The sequence below is a fragment of the Tupaia chinensis genome, unplaced genomic scaffold (assembly GCF_000334495.1).
Source record: "Tupaia chinensis unplaced genomic scaffold, TupChi_1.0 Scaffold000146_1, whole genome shotgun sequence".
In the NCBI taxonomy this organism is placed as follows: domain Eukaryota; kingdom Metazoa; phylum Chordata; class Mammalia; order Scandentia; family Tupaiidae; genus Tupaia; species Tupaia belangeri.
The window spans coordinates 7314113-7340358 of NW_006159616.1; the positions used below are offsets into that span (position 1 = coordinate 7314113).

The 26246-nt window shown below is 48.0% G+C and overlaps 2 protein-coding genes across 2 annotated transcripts in view; one reads left to right on the forward strand and one right to left on the reverse strand.

Annotated features, from left to right (window-relative positions):
• Positions 1-19049, forward strand: part of SPATA21 (spermatogenesis associated 21) — a 44466-nt gene extending 25417 nt beyond the window's left edge. Inside the window, exons 10-15 of the mRNA XM_027770671.1 lie at positions 1614-1751; positions 4172-4243; positions 4360-4477; positions 15981-16153; positions 17038-17215; positions 17715-19049. Of these exons, the coding sequence (XP_027626472.1) occupies positions 1614-1751; positions 4172-4243; positions 4360-4477; positions 15981-16153; positions 17038-17215; positions 17715-17772 (737 nt within the window). The 3' untranslated portion in view covers positions 17773-19049. The remainder of the gene's footprint in view (positions 1-1613; positions 1752-4171; positions 4244-4359; positions 4478-15980; positions 16154-17037; positions 17216-17714) is intronic.
• Positions 19050-23016: 3967 nt separating this feature from the next.
• Positions 23017-26246, reverse strand: part of SZRD1 (SUZ RNA binding domain containing 1) — a 26598-nt gene continuing 23368 nt past the window's right edge. The window contains exon 5 of the mRNA XM_006145237.3: positions 23017-23482. Within this exon, the coding sequence (XP_006145299.1) occupies positions 23380-23482 (103 nt within the window). The 3' untranslated portion in view covers positions 23017-23379. The remainder of the gene's footprint in view (positions 23483-26246) is intronic.

The window sequence follows — 26246 nt, forward strand, 5'->3', positions numbered from 1 at the left end:
CATTCCTGCCATATCCCATGGGCTGTGGAGGTCGCCTGCTCAGCCGATCAGCGCTCACTCCAAGCTACAGCATCCCCAGCCCTAGAAGAATGGGAGTTCATCCTCCTCCCAACCCTCTCCTCCCCTCAGTCTGTGGCCCTCTCATCCAGTGCAGCCCCTCTGCCTTCGCTGAAGGCTCTCACTGGCTCCCTGTGACCCCTCAAAGCTTTGAGGGGTCACTCCATTGAGCATTGAGATTCGCTTTTCCAAGGGCCTCGCCTACTCAGAGCTCAAGGACAACACACCACTCTGACTTAACTGGTGAGCAGAAAGGGGACTACTTTGCTCTGATGGCCCAAGCCACCGTGTGTTTCGAATTATGGCATCTGCTTTTGAGAGTGGCTCTGGTCTCCTCCTTTTGTAGCATGCTTGCCCAAGCCTGCACGTCACCACTTACCCCCACCCTAACCCCAGCCCTGTCTCTTCCCCACATTCCAGCTCCTCTGGCAGGGACTTAGAGACTCCGGGTTTGTGATGTGCCAGGCATTGAGCTGATACTCAGCCCCAGGAAGGCGAGCCCTGCTGTATCCACCTCACAGAGAAGGAACGTGAGGCTCAGTGCAGTGACTTGCCCGTGGTGACTTCCAGCTACCTCGGGCTGCCGTAATGACGTGCCATGGCTCCATGGCTGAAGCGACACACTTATTTTCTCGTAGTTGGGGAGGCCGGAGGTCCCAGACGAGGGGGCCATCAGGGCTGGCATCTCCTGAGGCGCCTCGCCTTAACTTCAGATTGCAGCTGCCTTGCCACTCGTCGGCCTCGCCTCGGCGCCGCATCCCTGGGTCTCTCTGTCCAGAGTTCGTTTCCGTGAGGACATCACTCTTAGATGAGGACCCCTCCTACTGGATTCATTTTAACTTAATCCTTTAAAGCTGTCTCCAAATATAGTCACATTTTGCGGGGGGCTTCAACCTCCAGATTTCAGGGAGACAAAATCCAGCTGGTAACAGCCATCCGGCTCACTGCGGGGCAGAGCCAGTTGCTGGCTGTGTTGACTCTGACCTTCCCCGGCTGTGGGCGGAGAAAGCCGACCCCGCTCGTTCTGACTAGGAGAGGGGCTGCTCTGGGCTTGCTCAGCACCCTTCCTGTCCTCCGTGGTCCGGATCACTGGAGCAATTCCATCAGGCCATCCAAACAAGCAACTGCAGACACCAAGCCAAAGGCGCGGACGGAGTCAGGGCGACTCGTCCGGCCGGCCAGTCTCTGAGCAGGCCTGTCTCCCCGTCTTGACAAAGGCCATGAGCGTTCTACTCTGCTGCGGATGTGACTAAACAAGGACATGACGATAAAGAGCGTGGCCCTGTGCCCGACTTACAGTAGGGTGGTCTGAAGTGGGCGCTCCTGCTGTGAAGAGGAGGCTGCTGTTAGCCGAGTTCCCACCATGCCCGCAGGACCCTTAGCCCAACCTTGGAGTAGAGTGGCCAGAGTGGCGGGGACGCATCCCCTCCACTTTCTCTTTCACACTTTGTGGTACTTTTCAGGTAGCTTTGTCCTCTACCCAGTCATGCCGGGGAGGGTGACAACATCTCCCAAGAAACACTCCCACCCTGAGGTCACCCCATGCCCCCCAACAGCCTTCCGCATCTACTTCGAGATCTTCGATGGCCCCGGAGAGGTGGACGCTCAGAGCCTGGAGAATATCCTGCTCCTGGTGGGCTTCTCTGTGACACCAGCCCAGGTGGAGGACGCTCTGATGAGTGCCGACGTGGACGGTGAGTGGGAGCTTCACTCTGAGCCCCCGAGGGCTGGCTTTACGGTGTGATGTGTGCAGCTACCCGGAGCTGTGCTCAAGGAATCCTGTGCTGGGTTCGATGTTCTGCTATCACAGTCTGGAAATCCTTAAACATCTGGGCATTTTTACTTTTGAGAGATTTTTGCTATAGGCCACGTGTGCTCGCTGGAGAGACAGAGACAGACAGAGAAACAGCAAAAAAACATCCCCGGGGGGATGGCCACGCCATAATCCCTTCTTCTCCATTCTCTTCTTGGGATTTTGGGCATGCACACACACGTGCCCGGTGTCAGATTTAAGCCCCTGGGGCCAGGACTTGAACTGCAGTCGACTACATGTGAGTCCAGCAACGTAACCATTACACCATCTGCTGGTCCCTGGAAATTCTTAACATTTGAACAAGGGTGCCATCCTGCCTTTTCATTTCCCCACAGATTATGTAGCTGGCCCTACCTCCAGGAGTTAATGCTCCCTAAGCTCTTATTCAGTGCCAACTTCTGGGGACCCAGAGATGGCCAAGTTCTACCTCTTGACCTCAAGTAGGGGAATCTCAGGGATCCCCAATCTTCAGGATCCCATGCACGCTTCATCAATAACTTGGTCATTCATTTCATGAGCTACATGACCTTGGACAAGACGTTCACTAACCCTCAGCTTCTCCATCTGTACAATGGGGCTGGTAATAGCACCTATGTCACTGGCCTGCTGTAAAGGTAAGATTAGGCAATTCAGGCAAAGCATGTAGCACAGTGCCTGGCACACAGAACGTACCCAGGAGACGTGAGCTGCTAGTGTTCCCCATCCAACAAATACTTACTGTCTACTGGGAGCCTGTCCCTGTGCAAGGCATCAAGGATAGCGGGAGCTATAAAACAGGAGACCCTGGCCACGAGGGGCTCACAGAAACAGCAGTTACCGCCATTAGGCAAGAAATCCAACAGAGACAGGACTAAAGTGACTTGCAAGGAGACAAGAAGGAAGGCTTCCTGGAGGAAGTGTTGCCTGGGCCAGGCTGTGAGAAACTAAGCAGGAATTAGTAGTTGCAGTAATAGTCTCGATTAAGGGAAGAGAGTGCAGGGTGAGGGGACTCATACGTGGTTTGGCGTGGCTGGATTAAAAAACTGTGTGAGAGGAATCAGCAGTTAGCATAATGGCTATGTCGCTGGATTCCCATGTAGTCGACCACGGTTCGTGTCCCGGACCCGATGGCCTAAAACTCACGCTGGGCGCATGTGCGTGTGTGCCCAAGATCCCGAGAGGAGAATGGAGGAGAAGGGATTGCGGCGTGACCATCCTCCCTGGGGGGTGATTTCTTGCTTTTTGTCTCTATGTCTGTCTCTGTCTGGTGAGCACACACACCCTGTGGCGAAAACCTCTCCAAAAAAAAAAAAAAAAACTGTGTGAGGCCCGGGGTCAGCAGGGCTTTGTGGGGACTGGGCTCCTGACCACCAGGTGTTATGACTCTGTCCCCTCCACTACTGCATTAAGGTGGGTCCTCACACAGAAGCCAAAGACTGCCTTCCTGTCCCCAGTTGTGCCCCTAAGCAGGAACCTCTTTCCTCTGTGCCACAGGTCTCATCAGTGACACAGGGATAGAGTATTTAGCGCCTCCATGTGGGTTTTTTAAGACGAGACACCATTCGTCAAGTAGTTCAGAGATCATCTATCAATACCTACCCGTAGTAGGCCCTGTGAGATACAATGTACAACAAAAGAGCGGTCCCTGCCTCCCAGAATTGCCATTAAAGCCTCCATTTCCTGTGGCTGAAGTACAGGGGGATTACGGGAGTGTTTGATATGGGATCTGACCTGACCTGGCCTGAATCTCACAATGGATGGTTAGGTGGAAGCGTCCATAGGATGCGTACTTAGTAGGAGTTGGAGGGTGAGGGGGAGAAACCTAGGAAGAGGAAGGAACACGTGCAAGGACCCTGAGCAGAGGAGAATGTGGCCCGAGGCAGGAACGCTGGTTAGTGCCAGGAAACAGCACAGGCTGAGGCTGGGGACAGGCGATAAGCAGGTGCTGCAAGGCCTCGAAGGCCAAGGTGGGCTTCTTGTGGGTGGGGTTCTCGTGCAGTGCCCAGCACACACAATCATAGCAGCTGCTGGCATCCAGCGAGCACACATGTGCATGCCCTATTCTAAGCGCCTTGGCTCTCATTCTGTCTCCTGCGAGGTGTTAGGAATATCCTCACCCTACAGATGAGAAAATTAAAGCTTAATGGGATTAAGAGGCTGTCAAAGTCACAGGCATAGTAAGTGGGTAGCTGGGGGCTGAACCCACCGCTGCCCCCAGGTTTTCATTTTCACCGTCTACGTCCCTGTGTGCCCTACATTAGCAATGCCCAGGCCCACTGGAGAAGGCCCCTGCCCACACCGTTACTCCTTTGGCCTCCACAGGAGATGGTCACGTGGACTTCAGAGACTTCTTGGCTGTGATGACAGATACCAGGCGCTTCTTCTGCTCTGTAGGTGAGCAGAAATGAGCCCAGGGCATTCAGATCTGGAGGAGCCAGGAGGCTTGCAGGGATGGTGGGCATTCAGGGCCACCCTGAATGTTAATGGCAGACACCATCCCATGTTCCCAGAACAGAACACCCTGGCAGACATGGCTCCCCAGAACCCCCACACTCTGCTCTTTGAGATCCTGTCCCTGCTGGTGGAGATGCTGGCCTTACCGGAAGCAGCCTTAGAGGAAATCACGAAGTGAGTAGGGCTGGCTTGCTGGGGGAGGAGGGCTATAGCACCTAATGTTTTGGCAGCTGAAGAACTCTGGTAGTTAAGTCTCTCAGTCATAGTAAAGGAAGTCTGGGTAAGACTGGCTTAAGCAAATGAGGAACACATTGTCTCTAATAACTGGTCAGGGCTTCAGGAATGGCTGGATTCAGGACGCTGAATGTCAGTAAGGCCTTCTCTCTCCTTTGTCTACCCCTGTGCACTGGCTTCGAGCTCACCTAGGCTCTCCGCACAGTGGGAAGGGTGAACCTGGGAGCCTCCTACCCACATTGTGCCAGCTCAGCAACTCGGCACAATGGACTTCCTCCCTGCAGTACCCACAGAGCAATCCCAGAAAACAGACTGGATGGATTACCTGGTGCCAGAGGACACAAGGGCCTCCTAGTGCCTGCAGGGCAGGTGAGGGTAGGTAGTGATTCATCCAAGGGAGAGATGGTCACAGGTGAAAACAACATGAACATCCCAGGGACAGAAGCGTAGAGCGAAGGCAGAATGGCCCAGCTCACCTCCAAATAGAAGTTCCAGGTTCTTGCGCTTCAGAGGAACACTAGCCTTTATTTCTTGTCTTTGAAATGAACATATTTTGATACTTGTTGCTCAAGAAATGCTAGCTTTGGGTCATCTGGTAGCATGGTGATTAAGACTACTGGATTACACACAACGGACTGTGTGGTTTGAATCCCCGACTCAGTGGCATGATGTGCCAGGGGTGTGTGCATGTGTGCTCAAAATCCCTGGAGAATGGGGAACCAGCAGTTAGCGTAATGGCTATGTCGCTGGACTCCCATGTAGTCGACCGCGGTTCGTGTCCCAGACCTGGTGGCTTAAAACTCACGCCGGGCGCGTGTGCGTGCGTGCCCAAGATCCCGAGAGGAGAATGGAGGAGAAGGGATTGCGGCGTGACCATCCCCCCTGGGGGGGGGGATTTCTCGCTTTGTCTCTATGTCTCTCTCTGTCTGTCTGGCGAGCACACGCGCCCTACAGTGAAAATCTCTCCAAAAAAAAAAAAAATCCCTGGAGAATGGATAATCATTTTTTAAAAATAATTATTTAATTTATTCATTCACTTATTTTGACCAGAGAGAGAGAGAGAGAGAAAGGGAAAGTGAAAAAGCAAGCCACCAGGTCTGGGACTTGAACTGTGGTCAGCCATATGGAAGTGTCCAGTGCCTTAACCACCACGCCACTCACTGGTCCCTGAGAATGGATAATAATTTTTGAAAAGAAGAAAGACAGGAAGGAAAGAAAGGAAAAGAAAATAGATGTCAGCTTTTGGGCTGGTCCCTTAAAACAGTGGACAAGCCCTAAACATAGGAAGCCAGATCCCACGTGGCCAATCAGTTTAAATCTCTGTCCAGGCGGCTGGAAAAACCTATCAGGTGCATGTATATGTGTACCCGGAATCTCGATGGGGTGGAGAAAGAGGAAAAGGGATTGCAGCATGGCCACACTTCATGGTGAGTGCTTTCTCCCTCTCTTTCTGGTAGGTATGCGCTCAGAGAGAGAAAGCAAGCCATCAGGTCCAGGACTCAAACCGTGGTCAGTCATGTGGGAGTCCTGCACCTTAACCACCATGCCACCTGCTGGCCCTCTTTTTTCACCTTTTTTTTTGGAGAGGTTTTTCGCTATAGGGCGCGTGCGCTCGCCAGACAGAGAGAGACATAGAGACAGAAAGCGAGAAATCACCCCCCAGGGGGGATGGTCACGCCGCAATCCCTTCTCCTCCATTCTCCTCTCGGGATCTTGGGCACGTTCGCACACGCGCCCGGTGTGAGTTTTAAGCCACCGGGTCCGGGACGCAAACCGCGGTCGACTATGTGGGAGTCCAATGACATAGCCATTACGCTAACTGCTGGTTCCCTTTTTTCACCTTTTGAGGTATAATTCACATTCAGTGAAATGCACAAATCTTAAGTGCACCGATGTAGGTTACTCTGAGTTCTTCAGAGAAACAGAATGAAAACGACATATAAATAGATTTATTATAAGAAACACTCACACAGTTATGGAGGCTAAGAAGTTCTAGGATGTGCAGTCAGCAAACCAGAAATCCAAAGAGCCCGTGACGTAGTTCCAATTCAGTGTGAAGGCCTGAGACTCAGGAGAGTCAATAGTGGAAGTTCCAGTTTGAGGCTGACTCCAAAGGCAGGAGATCACTGTCCAGTGCAAAGACAGGCAGGGCGGGCACTATTTCTCCTTTAGCCTTTTTGTTCTATTCAGGGCTTCCGGGGATTGTATGAGACCCATCCACTCTCAGAGATCAATCTGCTTTACTCAGTCTACCGTGAGTCAGTCACATGCTAATCTCATCTAGAAACACCCCCACAGATAGATATACCAGAATAATGTGTAGCCAAGTACCTGGGCACCCAGTGGTCCAGCTCAGCTGGCCCATAAAACTAACCATCACATATTGTGTAAGTCTCAACAGATGCACACACCCAGGCAGTCTGAACCCCTATCAAGATATAAAGAACTTGGGGGCTAGCAGGTGATGCAATGGTTAAGATGATGGACTCCCACAAGGCTGATCCTAGTTCAAGTCCTAGACCCAGTGGCTTGAAAATCATGCTGGGCCCATGTGTGTACATGCCCATAATCCCAGGAGACTGGAGGAGAAGGGATTGTAGCTTGACCATCCATCCCAAGGGGTGTTTTCTCCCTCTCCCTCTCACTATCTCTCGCTCTGGTGAGTGCAAGTACCCTATGGCAAAAACTTTAAAAAGATATAAAGAACTTTGCCCTCAGGTCCCTTCCCAGTTTGATCTCTGAACCAACCCCTCCAGAGGCAATCACTTCTCTAATTTTTTTTTTTTTTTGAGAGGTTTCCAACCCCTCCAGAGGCAATCACTTCTCTAATTTTTTTTTTTTTTTTGAGAGGTTTTCACTATAGGGTGCATGGGCTCGCCAGAGAGAAAGACAGAAAGCGAGAAATCACCCCCCCAAGGGGGATGGTCACGCCGCAATCCCTTCTCGTCCATTCTCCTCTTCAGATCTTGGGCACGCACGCACACGCGCCTGGCGTGTTTTAAGCCACCGGGTCCGGGATGCGAACCGCGGTCGACTACATGGGAGTCCAGCGACATAGCCATTACGCTAACTGCTGGTTCCCACTCCTCTAATTTTTTCTACCGAAGAATGGTTTTGCCTCTTTTATGACTTCATGTAAAAGGAAATAGTCTTCTTGTCTAGTCTCTCTCTCACCATGTTTTGTTTTTGAGATTCACCCATATTCCCCCCTTTTTTTTTTTTTTGAGTAGTATTCCACTGTAGAAATACACAAGCTGTTTGTTCATTCTCTTGTTGACAGACATGGGCTGCTCCCAGTTTTGTTGTTGTAATACATAAAGCTGCTATTAACATTTCTGCACACTTCGTTTTGTGGATATATATTGTTTTTCTTGGGTAAATACCCATGAGTGCAGTTGCCAGAGTATCTGTGCTTAGTTATAAGAAACTGCCGGGGTCAGCCTGTGGTGTCATGGTTAACATGGCTAGATGCCATGTGGCCAACCACAGTTTGAATCTTGGATCTGGTGGCTTGAGAAACACACTCAGTGTGTGTGCATGCATGCCCAAAATTTAAACAGGATGGAGAAATGGAGACAGGATCGCTGCTTGACCATACCCAATTGTGGATGTGCATTCTCCTTCTCTGTTTCTCTCTGGTGCGTGCACTCATTCTGACAATTAAAGAAAAAAAAGGAAGAGGGGCTGGCAGGTGGTGTGGTGGTTAAGGTCACTGGATTCTCACATGGCCGACCATGGTTCAAGTCCCGGACTTGGTGGCTTGCTTTCTCGCTTTCCCTGTCTCTCTCTCGCTGGTGGTCAAATAAAAAAATAACATATAAAATTAAATAAATAATTCTTTTTAAAAATTATTTATTTATTCATTCATTTATTTTTTAATTTGACCAGAGAGAGACAGAGAGGGAGAGAGAGAGAGGAAGTAAGCCACCAGGTCCAGGACTTGAACTGTGGTCGGCCATGTGGGAGTGTCCAGCACCTTAACCACCACACTACCTGCTGGCCCCCATAAATAATTCTTAAAAAAAAAAAAAGAAAAAGAAACAAAACAAAAACCTTACCCAGAATGGCACCAGCATGCTTGTCTTTGTTTTGTTCTAATTACCATTCTTACTTCAATTTAAAATTTCATTTTCTTTCATGAGCGACTTCTCTCTCTCTCTCTTGCTCTGTCAAATTTAAAATAAATAAATAAATAAAGTTAAATAAAATAATTCTTTTAAAAATATATAAAAGAAACTGCCAGAACTTTTCCCAAATGGTCATACCCTTTAATACTCCCACCAATAACATATGAGCACGCCAGTCGCTTCACATCTTGTGCAGCTTTAGCATCGTCAGTTTCCTTTTACTTTAGTCATTCTGGTGGATGCTTTGTTTCACACTCACTTCTATTTGTATTTCTGAATACTTCATTGTCAAGTTTTCCATAATTTTTAACTTTTTCTTTTAGTTTGCTATAGGGCGCATATACTCACTAGAGAGAAAGAAACTGAGAATCCCCCCCAGTAGATGACCATGCCACAATCCCTTCTCCCCTGTTCCCCTCTTGTGATTTTGGGAATGCATACATACGTGCCCAGTGTGATTTTCTTTCTTTTTAAATCATTTTATTCCGGGGCCAGCAGGTGGCATGGTGATTAAGGGCGCTGGACTCCCACATGGCTGACCGTCCACATGGTTGACTGTGGTTCAAGTCATGGACCCGGTAGCTTGCTTCCTCACTTTCCCTCTCTCTCACTCTGTCCCTGTCTGGTCACATGAAAATAAATAAATAACGTTGAATAAAATTTTTTGAAAGAATTATTTTATTGGGACCAGCAGTTAGCGTTAATGGCTATGTCGCTGGACTCCCACATAGTTGACTGCAGTTCGAGTCCTGGACCCGGTAGCTTAAACTCACGCCGGGCACGTGTGTGTGCGTGCCCAAGATCCCGAGAGGAGAATGGAGGAGAAGGGATTGCGGCGTGGCCATCCTCCCTGGGGAGTGATTTCTCGCTCTCTGTCTCTCTGTCTCTGTCTGTCTGGCGAGCGCACACACCTAATAGCAAAAACCTCTCCAAAAAAAAAGAATTATTTGACTTTATTTATTTACTTATTTAAATTTGACCACAGAGGGACTGAGAGAGAGAAAGAAAGTGAGAAAACAAGCCACTAGGTCCATGACTTGAACCACGGTCGGCCCTGTGGGAGTCCAACGCCCTTAACCACCACACCACCTGCTGGCCCCCACCAGCATGATTTTAGAGCTACCAGGTTTAAGACTCAAACCACACAATTGGCCACATGGGATCCAGCCAGCCATGCCACCTGCTGGTCCTTTTTACTTTTTTTTTAAGAGGTTTTTGCTACAGGGCGCGTGCGTTCACCAGACAGAGAGAGAGAGAGAGAGACAGAGAGACAGAATGTGAGAAATCACCCCCCGGGGAGAAGGCCACACCGCAATCCCTTCTCCTCCATTCTCCTCTCGGGATCTTGGGCACGCATGCACACCCGCCCGGCATGAGTTTAAGCCACCGGGTCTGGGACTCGAACCACGGTCGACTATGTGGGAGTCCAGCGACATAGCCATTATGCTAACTGCTGATCCCCCTTTTAACTTTTTAAAAGTTTATTTCAGGAGACAGGGGAGCGAGACACCCCTCACAGGGTCTTTGCACAATGATCCACTCCCGTCTCAGCCAGCCCAGATTGCCCAGCACATATAGATGCCCCCCAGGACACGCCCATTCATTTACATATCACCTGTGGATTATTTCATGCCACAGTAGCAGAGCCTAACTAGAGACCTCATAGCCTGCAATGCCAGAAACAATCTGTTCCTTCAGCGAAGTTTGCCAACTCCTGCTCTAGGGTATTGTCCTCACTCCTTAGATGCAGCTTTTCTGGTATCTCGATTGGATACTATGGAGTATTACTGATACATAATTGAGGTCTCTCTACTGTGGAAGAATTGGGGCTCTATTAATTTATAGTATCTCTGTTCTGAAGATCTACAGAGATCTTCAGTCTTTTGTCCTCCCTTTATCCTTTGGGCATAGCTTTCTCCTTTTTGATCCCAACACCCAGATTCCAGCCTCTTTAGCTTCCCTGAACTCTGGTCTCTTCCTTATCAGTTCAGTAAGACTCTAGTGCTCTACTTTAGTTTGACTGAAAGAGCGCGCGGCCATCAGGTGGTGTGGTGGTGAAGGTGCTGGACTCCTACATGGCCAACCATGATTTGAGTCCCAGATCCAGTGGCTTGAAACTCAGACTGGGCGCATGTGCTTATGTGCCTGAAATGCTGAGAGGAGAATGGGAGAGAAGGGATTGTGGTGTGGCCATCCCCTTGGGAGATGATTTCTCACTTTCCCACTATCTCCAGCAAGCGCACATGTCCTATGGCGGAAGGAAGGAAGGAAGGAAGGAAGGAAGGAAGGAAGGAAGGAAGGAAGGAGGAAGGAAAGAAAGAGAAAAAGAGAAGGTTCTCCCAATGGGGTGACAGCCTTCAGCCAGTCCCAGACCATGGGCACATGTGTGCCTGGTGCACTCAGTGAGGTCTCTAGATTTACACCACGTGGGATTACCCCAGAGCATCATCGCATTTTACCTCTAGATCACCGTCTGGCCCATCCAGTGCTCTAGTTTGACTCTAGCTTGCTGTACCATATTTGGAAACTATTTCCAGGCAGAGAGCCAAAGTAATTGGAGAATTTACCTTCTGAGTTCTTCTCTTAGGGAACATGGTCTCTGATTAATCTAATGCCAAAAGTTTCCTCGTATGTTTTACTCAATTATGGTTATTTGTGGTAAGATGTCTTAATCCAATTGGGCTACAAAAACAAAATACCAGACTGGGTGCTTATAAAGAATGGGCATTTATTTCTCAGTTTGAGAGGCTAGGAAGGCTAAGATGAAGGCACAAACTCGCTGTCTGTTAAAAACCCACCTTCTGGTTCACAGTCAGCACCTCTCACTGTGTCTTCATATGATGAAAGGGACAAGGAATCTCTCTGCGATCTCTTTTATTAAGGCACTAATCCCATTCATAAGGGCTCCATCATCATGACCGAATCACGTCTCAACAGCCCTATCCCAAATATTATCACCTTACGAGCTAGAATTTCATCATAAAAAAATCAAGGGGAGGGCTGGTAGGTGGTACGGTGTTTAAGGACACTGGACTCACACGTGTTCGACTGCAGTTTGAGTCCCAGACCTGGTGGCTTCCTTTCTCTCTCTCTCTCTCGCTCTCTCTCTGTTCCTCTATGGTCAAATTAAAATATCCAAGTAAATTGGGACCAGCAGTTGGCGTAATGGTTATGTCGCTGGACTCCCATGTAGTCAACTGCGGTTCAAGTCCCAGACCCAGTGGCTTAAAACTCACACTGGGCGTGTGTGTGTGTTTTGCCCAAGATTGTGAGAGCAGAATGGAGGAGAAGGGATAGTGGCATGCCTTGGGGGTGATTTCTCACTTTCTCTCTCTCTGTCTTTCTGGTGAGCTCACACGCCTTATAGCAAAAACTTCGCAATAAATAAATAAATAAATAAAGTTAAATTGAAAAAAAAAAAATCAAGAGGGACATAAGCATTCATAGAATTAAGCCTGCTACCAGTTACTCCATCCACAACCAGATCCCATGTGGGAAGAGTTTAAGTTATTGATTCCGTTTCTTTAACAGTTACATAACTACTTAGGTTTCCTAGTTCTTGAGTCAGCTTTGGTAATTTACATTTTCCTAGGAATTCATCTATTTTCTATTTTTCAAATGTATTGTCATATAGTCATATAATATTCCTAGTAATCTTAAAGCTCTCTGTAAGTTATGTTCTATTAGGGTAAACTTACTTGTAAAAGGGGAAAAAAAAACTTATATGAACTTGAGTTATCTTTCTCAAAATTACCAATAGTTGGGACCAGCAGTTAGTGTAATGGCTAGGTCGCTGGACTCCCACATAGTCGACCGCGGTTCGAGTCCCAGTGGCTTAAACTCACGCCGGGCGGGTGTGCGTGCGTGCCCAGGATCCTGAGAGGAGAAGGGATTGTGGCGTGGCCATGCCCCCTGGGGGATGATTTCTCGCTTTCTCTCTCTCTCTCTCTCTCTGTCTGTCTGGCAAGTGCACGCACACTATAGCAAAAACCTCTCCAAAAAAAAAAAAAAACCAATAGTTAGAAAGATGCTTCAAATACTTCAACATTCATATTCCCTCACATGTACGGTTTGTTTCAACCATTTAAGAGTAGGCTGATTACAATGTGTCCCCTTGCACCTGAATATTTCAGCATATATTTTCTTACATTATTTATGGTGTCTTAATCAATATTGGGAAATTTAACACTGATAATACTATATTATCTGATCCACAGCCCTTATTTCAGTATTTTTCAATTGGCCCACCAATGTCTTTTACAGCTTTGTCATCTATGTGTGTGTTGTTCTTCCCTCTAGTTCACTTGCCCATGCTGCACTGTATTGTCATGTTTCCTTAGTTCAATCTGAAGGAATTTATCTTTCTTTTCTTTTTTTTCTTGGGGGGGGGAGGGAAGCGGTTTTTGCCATAGGGTGCATGTGCTCGCCGGAAAGACAGAGACAGAAAGCGAGAAATCACTCCCCAGGGGGGATTGCCATGTCAGAAGGGATTGTGGCGTAGCCATCCCCTCCTAGGGAGTGATTTCTCACTTTCTGTCTCTCTGTCTCTCTATGGTGAGTGCACATGCCCTATAGCAAAAACCATTCAAAAAAAAGTTTAAGTCCAAAAAGCTTCATAACGAATACTTGCAGTCCACCCCACTCCTGAAATCCTCTTTCCAGAGGAAAAACACTTTGAATTTTTTCCTTACTTCTGAATAATATACATATACTAAAATATTTTGTAGTGAGTTAAGACTTTTTCTCTCTTGACTTCCTGTTTTGGTGGACTAGGATTTAGCTGACTCAACTATTCTGAGATGCTTCCTTCCCATTCTATCATTTTTGACTAAATCAGTATTTGGGGTTATTATTATGGCTATGCAATTATTTATAGCTGAGCATTTTAGGAGCTGAGCAGTTTAGTTTCACTTCTTTTTAACTTCTTTCTTGTAAGCTTACAATTGGCTTGACTTTTATGTTTTGCACTCATTGATAATCTTTTTGCACTTTGCTACTTTCTTTTTCTGACAGGCTCATTATAAATAATCCTGCCCTTCTTTTGAATAACTGCTTTCTAGGCGTGATGCAGGGCTGTCATCCTGGAATTCTGCTACATCCTAAGAAGTCTTCTTCCTTGGATGTGGATTCTCCATTTTCTGGATCTCTTTCTTGGTTTGCTGCCTTTTTTTCTTTTTTTAATAAAAGTGTGGCACACGTTTCCACAGCTTGTTTCTAGTTTTTCTGAGATATAAATGCAGTAATTTAGTATCAGCTACATTGATTCTAGCCCTCAAAATTCCAATCTTTTAAACTACAGTGATCCATTCTAAATAGGATTGCCCTGTGGGGTCTCCTTTCACCATCTTCCTTTACCTTTGCCTCTTTCCTGGGTTAGCTCCATTTTCTGTATGTACATCTTCCTTTTCTTTTGTTTGTGCCTTCATTTAAAAATATATATATTTAATTTTATTTATCATCATTATTATTTAATTTGCTACAGGGCATATATGATCATCAGACAGAGAGGGGAGAGGTAAGAAAGCAAACCGCCAGGTCCAGGACTTGAACCACAGTTGGCTATATGGGAGTCCAGCACCTTAACCATCAGTCCACCTGCTGGCCCCTATGTCCTCATTTTGAAAGACCATATCCTCTAGTAGCTTCTTGAGAAAGGATGCATAAGAGGAAAAATGCTTTAAATTCTGTATGTCTGCAAACATGTTTATTATGCTTACTTAATAGTTTAGCTGGGTACAGAACTCTCAACTGCTATATTAGCTAAGGAACAGACCTGAATATCCTGTAGTCCAAACAAGGCAGGAGCTCATTTCTCTTATATTGACCGTCTGGAGGAAGGAGACAAGGAGAAAGAGCTGCCCAGGCACTGTATTGTTCCACCATTCCTAGGTCAATCCTAAACCAACTTACCAGCAACAAGTGAATGCAAGCCTGTAGGATGGAGAAGAGAGGAGGTGGAGAGCAAACACTTCCCTTAAAGACTGTGACTGAGAAAGGGGCACACATTCGGAGTAGCAATGTGCCCCCAGCCCCCTGCCTCCAAAGCCCTGGAGGATCTGACCCTGCCCTCCTGCTGCCCCCATCTCTACCCTCTCTCACACATCAGGCTCTCACCCCTCTTGCCACCTTGCTGCATGTGTGCATGCCCAAACACCATGATGGAGAAAGGGAGACAGGATTGTGGGGTGACCACCTATAACTAAGAGTTACCTTTCTCCCTCTCTCAAAAGTGTACACGTCCTCTGGCAATTAAATTAAAAAAAGAAAAAGAAGGGCCAAGGTGGCATGGAGGTTAAGGCAACCTGGATCCCACATGGCCAACTGCATGATTCAAGTCCCAGATCTGAAACCTTGAAACTCACACTGGGTGGGGCCAGCAGGTGGCATGGTGGTTAAGGCCACTGGACTCCCACATGGCCAACTATGGTTCAAGTCCCAGACCTGGCGCCTTGCTTTCTCACTTCCTCTCTCTCACTCTGTCCCTCTCTGGTAAAATAATAACTAAATAAACAAATAAAATAATTCTTAAAAAAATAAAATAAAATCACACTGGGTATATGTGCCTAAAATCTCAAGAGGAGAAGAAGGGATTGCAACATGGCCATCCCCCCAGGGGATGATTTCTCACTTTCCCTCTCTCTCTGGCAAGTGCACAAGCCCTGTAGCAAAACTTTATAAAAAAAAAAAAAATTTTTTTTAAGGTAAAGGAAGGAGAAAGAGAAGGAGGAGAAAGAGGATCAAGTGGGTTTGTGGATTAAGATGGTAGTGCAGGTTATAAGGTGACTTGCAGCAGTAGCTGAGCGTGTGTGTGTGTGTGTGTGTGTGTGTGTGTGTGTATACGTGAAGAAGTTTCTAGAGAAGATGGCTCTTAAGCTGAAAGTTGGAAGATGAGTAGGAGTTAACTACACAGCTGATTTACAAAGCATTTACACCTTTAAGTAAAACTGTCAATAATAAAAATCATAGGTAACAGGTACTAAGTTCCTTCTATGTACCAGATACTGTGCTGAGTCATTCATGGGGACTCTGTGATCCTTTTGCACTCAAAGGGAACCTGAAACTCAGAGATGTCAAGTAGCTTGCAGTGACAGGATAGAGATAACCATTTTCTACCACCTTATAGAGGGGTCCTGAGGCCCAGAGCAGGGCAGCAACTTGGCTGTGGTCACGGAAGGGCAGAGGTAAGACTAGAACCCTAGACTTCCAGCTCCTGGGCTTGTGTTCCTGCTCCAGAACTGGCCAGACAGAACAGGGGATCAGGAAAACTGGGGGGGATGAAAGAGCCCGGCTTAGCTGGGCTGCCACTGCCTCCCTAGTTACTACCAGAAGAAGCTGAAGGAAGGCACCTACAGGGTCAGAGAGATGGAATCAGCCATTGGCCAGCTGCGGTCACGGAAGAAGCTTCACTACAACCTTCAGCATACAGAACTGGAAATCTCAGAACGAAGGGTCTTCAGGATCCTGAACCGGCTAAAGCCGCAGAACTATGGTGAGGGCCTTGGGCCCAGGGCAGGCCTGGGGTGGGGGTTCTGTTTTCCTCCCCACCTGGCCTCCTTTCCCCAGGCACCCACACAGCCAGACTCACAGCAGAAGACCTTTGTACTGGTTCCTCCACTGTTCATACCCGTTTCCTGGAATCACTTCCCAAATCAACTGCCTGGAGCTGAGAGGCCTGCTTCGCATTGTGGGCCAGTGTGCATCAGTAAATGGGCTGATAAGCACCACCTCACATTCTATCCTATGACGACCTTCCAAACTGGACTTTTCTACATTACCCTGGGCACAGATGGGTCCCAAGAGCCAGGACTGAGAAGGGAGCAACTGGAGATTAGGGATCCTAGCACCCTGTCTGCTAAGCACCCACTGGGGCCAGCCACTGTGCTAGATTCTCTGCAGATGCGCTAAAAGTTAATCCTTACTATTGCATATTTTACCCTTTTACAGATGAGAGAAATGAAACTGAGAGTTTAAAGAACTTGCCCAAGTGGTCCCAGATACACCCAAGCCTGACCACCCTCCTAAAAGTGGTCTTCCCACTGGGCAAGGCTGCCTCTCTTACCCAAGTTCCATTTACTGGCTCCTACTGTGTGCCATGTGGTGAGATAGTCAGTTTTGCACCTGCTCCTTTGAAGCTATTAGCCCTTATTCTGTGTTCAGCATTCAGCTGAGTGCTTTACAGGTATCATCCCTTTAGTCTTCATCACCAACTCTGTGAGGTGGATACCACTGTCACCTCCAGCTCAGAGGCTTAGAGGTTAGGTGACTTGCTAAACCATCAGCTCACTCGACAGCGAAGTCAGGATCTTGTCTGGGTCTGCCCGTCTCCCCAGGATAGGCATGCTCTGAAGCACCACCCCTCCTATCCTTCACCAGCCACCAACCTGCAGAGCCCTTACGCCCAGGTGCCCTGCATCCCACTCTGTCCTCAGCTGGACAAGAAGATGGTCCGTCGGAAGCAGGGCAACCACTACGTGCTGGATCAGTGTCCTCCCGCCAGCCTGGGCCCCGACATCCGTAGCCGCTTCTTCCAGCCAGGACCTCAAGGAAGCAGGTGAGTGCCCGGAGAGCAATTACCCTAGCCCAGGACCATCAGCCTTCTTCCTTAAGAGGACTCTGGCCCAACACCTGGGGAATCGATCCTTCTAAGAGACGAGGTCTGGAAGGAAAAAGGGAGAAAGGGTAGAAGGAAAAGAGACTAATCTTTGTTGAGGGTCTGTGTACCAAGCAGACCACTTTACTGAAGCCAGTTTTCCTGCCTTCCTGTCCCCAAGCTTCAGTGTGGTACCTACTGTCTTCTCAGATTGGCACCACCACCCCCACTCCCCATGCAGAGTTGAGCTCTCAACTTCTCTGCTCAAATCTGGTTCCTTAGGAGGAGCAGCAGATTAGCAGGTGGGTGGAGGGGAGCACCCTTAAACTAGGCTGCTGGCTCCATCACTCTGAGGGGAGACCTGTTCTCTCCCTGGACACACAGGGGTGGCTCATACCCTGGCAGGACTGAGAGAAGAGGGCAAGTGTTTCCCACCCATCTGTCCCACCCCCCTCCCCAGGGAAAACAGCTCTGATGGCAAAAAGTGGCTCAGCTCCGTGCCAGCACGAATGCACTGACGGCTGGAGTCCTGACTAGGCATCTGCCTGAGGCCTGCACACACATGGGTCACCAGGCAAGGGCTGCTGCTGGAGTTCGCCTTTGGGGCCTGGTAAGCCAATAAACACCAAGAACCTCAGCCTCTGTGTCAGGTGCCACAGAAGGTTCCAGGTTTCGCCCTCTATGTCAGCTCTCGAGTACACAGGGTTTGAGAGGCCTTGAGGCAGGACTTACCTCAAAGCCCTGTCCAGGGCTGGGGTTCCTGCTGCAGGTGACCTGGGTACACTCAAAACACAGACTTGGGCCTCTCCTCCTCTAGACTGAGAACCCCACAAAGGCAGGAATCCTCTAAGGGGTGTGGACATAAGGGAAGTATCTGGGAAAGACCTTGCCCCTGAGGTGGCAGGCCCTTGGGAAGCACAGGAGGCAGCTTCAGCCATGTCCTCTTCCATAGAACCTTAGGGCCCAAGATTCTCCCTCCTTCAGAGGCTAAGGAGTGGGTCCTTACCCCTCAGCCCACGTACCACTCACCCTACGGAACTGAGCAGAGGTAGCTCCCCAGGGTTAAGGAGTTAGGAGGCCAGGGACTGAAATGAGGACAAGGATCTGACAAGTTTAAAACATGTATTTAAAATACAATTTATAAAATGCTTAATCTGCCGACACAGGAGCCCGCGATGCGGGGTGGGGTTGGGGTGGGCAGCTGCCCGCTACACCAGCAGAGCAAGACTGCGGGGTGCGGCCCTCTCTCCCATGCCCTTCTGTTCAGACACCCAAGGGGCCCATGTGCACCCCTGGGATCACACGACTAGAAAACAAGACCCCAGAGGTTTCTTGAGTCTCTGTTTACCAGGGAGGCTGGGGGCAGCCCTGCCGGCCCATCCCTGAGCAGAGCACCCCCAGATGGGGCAGAGCAGGGTATGGCTGGGCTGGGCAGGGCAGGGTTGGGCGGGGCAGGTAGGCTCTGGAAGGGGCTGATGGTAGCAGATAGGGTGTTGCCTCCTGCCTGCAGGTGGGGAGCACCCTGATTGAGTGGGCTGAAAAGGGCTGGTCACCAGGCCAGGACCCCCAGCTCCTTTGGTTATAGGCTGACATCAGAGTAGTGGCTCATGGGAAGCGGTTAGCTGGAAGGTCTGAGGCCTGGCTCTTGGGATTGGGGAGGAGCTGGGGGAAGGGGACAGTACCACAATGGCAGATGAAGAGGCAGCAGCCTCAGGTTTCTGCCCCCATCCCCCGGGAAAGTTTTCTAAGCCACAGCCTGCAACTTACTTTTAAAGAAGGAAAAAAAAAAAAAAAAGCACTTAAGGAAAGAAACAGACAACTACAAAAAAAAAAAAAAAAAAAAAAAAAAAAAAAAACAGAGTAGAAAAACAAATTGCCAGGTCTGGGACTCAGACTGTATTTAGCCATGAAAGAGTCCAGCGCTTTAACCACCATACCACATGCTGGCCCCAGAATTTCCTTAAAAAAAAAAAAGAAAAAAAAAAAAAAAAAGCACTTAAGGAAAGTTACAGACAACTACAAAAAAAAAAAAAAAACATAAAATCCAAACCATTTTCCCTTCTCCCCTCCCACCTCCCCCCAACACAATACAGTTTCCTCTTTTCTTTTCTTTTTTTGTAAGTTTTGCCTGCCACCGCTCCATCTGGGTAGCCAAGGGCATGACTGCTGGTGGGTGGTGACAGGCACACAGTGGGCAGAGCCCCATCTTTGGCCGGAGGGAGGTGGGAGCACAGTCCCTGCCACATCCTCAATCTGCAGACACCCACAGACAGCCTTCCCTTTGGCTCCCACTGCGGGTGGCGGGGCATGCACAGGTGGTCCCAACGGCTGAGCAACCAGCACTTCTGGCCTTCCCACCTGGACTGCTTCTGCACCCTTCTCCAACTGAAAGGACAGTCTCACCTAGGGCCAGAAACTGCGATCCCTTGAGGGATGGACACTGGACGACTAGAACATGGGTACTTGGTCAGGGCAGTGGACTATAAGGATAGCAGCCAACGTTCTTCCTCCTCCACTCCTGGAGGCCTCCCCTCCTACTGTCTGAGGCTCTGCTCCAGCTCTGCTCGTGGGCAATTCCAGGCTCACACAAGTATGCAGCTGTGCTGCGGGCTAGCTGCCCACTCAAATGGCAGCTCCTAAGGGGAAGATGGAATGAGACATGGCTTGCTGGGCCTGACCCACCATTCCCTTAGGGCAGGGATGAGAGCCAGGCAAACCAAAGGTGGAAAAAGCCAGCAAAACCGCCCTGCCACCTTGGCCACCATAAGCTGCCTCAACTGCAAAACCACACTATAACCACTCAAACTCATCTGCTGCTCAGGAGAGGGGATGCTGTGAGGGATAAGGCGCAGTGCTACAGAAGAGACCAGAAAGCCTGAGAGCCAGGCTGCACACACAGAGCTGCTCTAGGAAGCTGCCCTCTTCCATCTTAAGGAGCCAGAGCAAAATTCCAGGCTCCAGGGACATAGGAAAAACTGCCTTCATTCCAAGGACTTGCTCTGGAAAAAGGGATGAGGGTAGCTAGGCCTACGGGGAACCGTCTGTCATCAATCTTTACAGATCAAAGCTCTTCTTTTCCCAACTCTGTTCAGAATGGTCTGCTCCCTGTGTGATTTCCCATGGGCAATGTATCAGGCATAATTACTGAGTTGGGGCGATCAACAGAAAAGGAGCACCGCAGACACTTAAGGGTTCAAGCCTTGCTGGATTGGGAAGATCCACCCATCACTGACCACATCAAGCAGAAGGCTGGGGAGTCCTGGAGCGCACACTTGCTCCTGGTCTTCCTTGTCCTGACTGCGAAATACTGAACAAGTCTCACATCCCTTACTTCAAAGCCCAGGAGTGTAGTCTCACTCCCTGCTCTTTTGGAAGTAGTAGGCCTGGCTGGTATGGAACCACCCTGAGGGGTATGGGAAGGGGAAGTGTTTTCACTTTCCCTATCTCCCAAAATACTAGAGGTGGGGTTGACACCCTCCCCAGGCTCTCTGAGCCTATAGCACTAGCCCAGTCTCCAGGCAGGGCCAAGATTCCCTGGGACGTAGCTGGGGGAGGGAGGTATAGGCATGGGGTGCTCATCTGTCCTGGGGGCTGCAGAGCCCTGCTCCCTTTCTGGGCGGCAGTAGAAACACAGAAGCTAAGCTCACCAAAATCCTATTGGTTAATGTTTCTAGTGAATTTTCCAGAAACATTTTTAAGTAGACTACCAAACTACCCTTTCTCAATTAAAAATTCATTTAACTGCTAAAACCCTTCCCATGCACTTTTTTCCTTGCAAATCAGTATTTGTATAAACAAACAAAAATAGGAAGAGAAAAAAAAAAAAAGAAAGGATATTTTCAAATGGAACTTACTTTTTAAGTGATGAAGACATGCACTTGGGGGTGGGTGGGCGGGAGTTCTCATCTGTGTTTTGAAATCCCAAATTAATGAGCATGATAAACTGTTATTGCTGGCACTGGCTTTACCCCAAGTGGCACTATCTGACTCTCTAGTCTGAGTCCTTGGTGAGTCCCCCCAACCCTCCCCTGATCCTCCCCGTTTCCCTTTCCATTGACTTGGGACAGCCCTTGTTGATGCGCCAATCACAGTGGGAAGGGGGGAAGGGGGGAGGTCACGACCGATGGAGGACGACCCGGGAAGTGGTGACGGTGGCAGCAGCGGCATCCTTTTCTGCCTGCATTTATCTGCGCTGTTTGAAGCCTTGTGACCCATCAGGACCCAAAGGCTGTCTGATCACATTATTGGGTTGCCTGCTGTCTTCCGGCTGGGAGATCCTGGTTGGCCTAAGGGAAGGAGATCAGAGGAAGGCATGAAGGAAGATATAAAAGATGTCCCCGGGGCCAGTAGGTGGTATGGTGGCTAAAGACTGGGCTCCAACATGGCTAACCATGGTTTGAGTCCTTGACCATGCAGCTTGAGAATCACACCAGGCACGTGTGTATTTGTGTGCCCAAAATCTCGAAGGGAGAAGGGATGATGTGGCCATTCCCCCTTGGGGAGTGATTTCTCCCTTTCCTTCTCTCTCTCTCTTCTCTGGCAAGCATATATGCCCTATGTCAAAATAAATAAATAAATAAATAAATAAATAAATAACAGAAAACTCCCATTGAACTGGCTTAAACAATGGAAACATTTATCTCACAATAAGAATTCCTGAAATGGATTGCTGGAGAACTAAGTGACACAACCATGATCCAGGTAGTTTCTTCTTACCCTGAGTCATCTGCAGCTCAGTTTCTTTGTTGGTCTTTTTCAGTTTTAGGCAGCCTATTCATACTGTAAGACATCCAGCCAGAGAGGAACTGCTGCTTTCTTTGTTTAGTAATTCAAACCCTTCAGAAGAGTCCTTCAGCTTCTTATTGGCCAGACTTTAATCACATACCCTGACTAAACCAACCACTACCTAGGAGAATGGAACAATAATGATTGGCTTAGACCTTGTATTACAAAGTGAAATTAAAGAAATAAATTAAGTAGCTCCCAACCCCAATTTTTCCATTGAAAAACTATAAATACCAACATACACGTATCTCACTACTTATACATGGGATAAACTATGATATAAAATGAATTTCTTGTTATCTGGATGAGAGTCAAATGATTTGAGAAGTAGGAGCTTAGATTAACCCTAAGCTATCCCTAGGGTAGAAGATATAGCCTGCCTTCCCTAAACACACAGCCATGTGACCAAAAGAGAGACCTGGACACAATGGGATTCTGTTAAGAAGGAGGAAGTAAGGAATAGCAGTTGGTGGCTTGGTGACAACCACAAGTAGCAAATGAAGAGGAGGGTCTCGTAGCTAGGGTAGACAAACATCATGTGTAGTGATACACAGAAGGATTCAGAGCCAGGCTTTGTGGTGAACATAGCAATTCAAGGTGCCAATCAGCTGCCTGTGGGTCTCTCTAGGTTCTACTGGGTGGCTGACAGACATACATAAAGCTGCTCTGGCAGGGTGTGAATTACAGGCCAAAAAAAAAAAAAGAAAGAAAGAAAAAAAAATGCTCAGTTTTTTCTTTCAAAACCTACAAGCATCTACAAGGGTTTTTACCATCTGATATGCAACTAAGCACATCTTAGCCAACTACATAGTTTATTTATTGATTTCCTCTGATGTGTTTTATGATACTGTTGAAATCATTATGTAGCTTTTAAAGCAGTGTGACTCAGGAGACAGACATGTTGAGGGCTGTCATCACCAAGATGCCTTCTGTCTTTGCACTATCTTCTTAACCTGACGTAAGGACATTCATCCCAAATTAATGAGCATGATAAACTGTTATTGCTGGCACTGGCTTTACCCCAAGTGGCACTATCTGACTCTCTAGTCTGAGTCCTTGGTGAGTCCCCCCAACCCTCCCCTGATCCTCCCCGTTTCCCTTTCCATTGACTTGGGACAGCCCTTGTTGATGCGCCAATCACAGTGGGAAGGGGGGAAGGGGGGAGGTCACAGTGCATGGGGTTCAAGGTCACAGTGGGCGGAGCAAGGGGGATCACAGTGCAAGTAAGTCAGGTCGTTCCCTCTGCTCAAGTCCAGCTGTAGGCCACAGCAGTGCAACCCGTGGCGGACGACCCAGGAGGTGGTGACGGTGGCAGCAGCGGCATCCTTTTCTGCCTGCATTTATCTGCGCTGTTTGAAGCCTTGTGACCCATCAGGACCCAAAGGCTGTCTGATCACATTATTGGGTTGCCTGCTGTCTTCCGGCTGGGAGATCCTGGTTGGCCTAAGGGAAGGAGATCAGAGGAAGGCATGAAGGAAGATATAAAAGATGTCCCCGGGGCCAGTAGGTGGTATGGTGGCTAAAGACTGGGCTCCAACATGGCTAACCATGGTTTGAGTCCTTGACCATGCAGCTTGAGAATCACACCAGGCACGTGTGTATTTGTGTGCCCAAAATCTCGAAGGGAGAAGGGATGATGTGGCCATTCCCCCTTGGGGAGTGATTTCTCCCTTTCCTTCTCTCTCTCTCTTCTCTGGCAAGCATATATGCCCTATGTCAAAATAAATAAATAAATAAATAAATAAATAAATAAATAAAAATCTTATTATGTTTTTTCTTTTTCTTTTCTTTTTTTTTTTTTTTAAATCACTCCTCCCCAGGGAGGCTGGCCACACCACAATCCCCTCTCTTCTACTCCCCCCCTCTTTTTTTTTTTTTTTATTTTTTTTTGTTTTTTCAAAAGGGAATGCCATGCATGTCAGTCAGTACAGAGACATTAATCTCCCCACTTCAACATTCCATATCTTTTCTGTTTTCCCCAATCATTATTTTTATTATTCTAATTATTTTTATGAAACAGTCAATTGCTATTTCTCATTTTGCTTGTAAAAATACTTTACCCATCATGAAATACTTCTCAGACCAATCCAGTTGAGAATACTATACATGTCATCATCAACCCCCCTCTTTTTTTTGAGAGGATATTTTGCTATAGGGTGCATGTGCTCACCAGAAAGATAGAAACAGAGAGTCAGAAAGCGAGAAATCACCCCCCAGGGGGAATGGCCACACCACAATCCCTTCTCCTCCATTCTCCTCTCGGGATCTTGGGCACAGACGCACACGCATCCGGTGTGAGTTTAAGCACCGGGTCCAGGACTCAAACCGCAGTCAACTATATGGGAGTACAACGACATAGCCATTATGCTAACTGCTGATCCCTACTTTCCTCTTGGAACCCTGGGCATGAGCACACAAGCTGGGACCCAAACTGCATAGTCAGCTACATGGAGATCCAGCTGTCCCAACCACCATGCCACCTGGCTGATCCCAAGATGGCCCCATTCCTGTTTTCTTTCCTTCTGTTTTTTACTATAGGGCACATGCACTCACCAGAGAGAGAGACAGAAAGACAGACAGATAAAGGGAGAGTGAGAAATCACATCCCATGGGGCATGGCCACACCGCAATCCCTTCTCCACTATTCTTTCAGAATTTTGGGCACACATGCACATGCGCCCACCATGGTTTTAAGCCAACTTGTCTGGGACTCAAACCGCACAGTTGGCTATGTGGGATCCAGCACCTTAACCACCATGCCACCTGTTGGCTCAGATGTCCCCATCTTAAAATCGATCATTCTTACAGCTGGGGCAGAAGTCAGAGAATCTATCAATCAACTTGAGCTTCATGAGCCTGATTATTTCACAAGCATACCCAAGAGTATCTGCAAGTTGGGAAGTCCTTATGGGCAGCAAGGGGCTGGCAGTCCATGCTGACCTCTAGCAGCTACGGCATTCTTCCCACCAGTTTGGCTTGCCATCATTCATTTATAGGCAGCAGTGGCCGCACATCCACCAATGACCAAGCAGCACAGGCTCTTCAGTGTCAGGCCAACATGAAGACCCCTCACCAGGAGGCTCAGCAGAACGACATGGTACCACCATTTCAGCTTTCCTGATTCTCTTCTCCAGACCATGTGGTTAATGGCTGACTCACGTATTTCTACAGAGGACTAAAGGAAATTACCTTTTTCTACTCCAGAAAGGTGAAGCATTATTGGAGAAATAACAGATAATGAATATCCCTTCAAAATAATGAAGGGAGGGCCAGCAGGTGGCATGGAGGCTAAGGCAGCTAGATCCCACATGGTCAGCTGCATGGTTTGAGTCCTAGTGGCTTGAAAAACAGACCAGGTATATGTGTGTGCATGCCCAAAATCCTGGGAGGAGAATGGAAGAAAAAGAATTGTAGCGTGGCCATTCACCCTGGGGAGTGATTCCTCTCTCTCTCTCTCTCTCTCTCTCTCTCTCTCTCTCTGAGTCTGTCTCCAGCGAGCATGCATATATAGCAAAATTATTAATAATCATAATAATAATAACAACGATAACTGGACAGAAAGAAGGTACAAAGGTTAGCTCTTCGAGTCCCAGAATATCAAGCTAAAGAGGTCCCTCGAAGTTAGAAAAAGGCTGTTTTAATAAATATTGCTTTGTTAGGAAGTGACAAACTTACATAACTCCTAGTACAAAGAGAAAATAATGTCAAGAGTAGGGGCCAGTAGGTGATGTGTTGGTTAAGGCACTGGACTCCCACACGGCCAACCACAGTTTAAGTCTTGGACCTGGTGGTTTGCTTTCTCACTTTCTCTCTCTCTCTCTCTCTCTGTTTCTCTGGTGGGCACACATGCTCTGTAGCAAATTTAAAAATAATAATGATAAATAAAATTAAATGAATAATTTTTTTAAAAAAATTGTGAAGAGTACAATGATTTTGGAAAATTCACAAAAACATCAGAGTGGCTTATTGGATACCCAAAAGATAGCATGAAAATACTTAACTGAGAATTTCCCACTGTGCCAAGAAGAGTTCCCAAGCACCTCATACTAATCTGCTCATTCACTGACTTAAACAACAATTGGAGGGACCAGCAACGTAACAGCTACATCACTGGACTCCCATGTAGTCAGCTGCAGACCCATGGGACTTATGCCGGGTGTGTGTGCGTGCATGCCCAGAATCCCAAGAGGAGAATGGAGAAGAGATT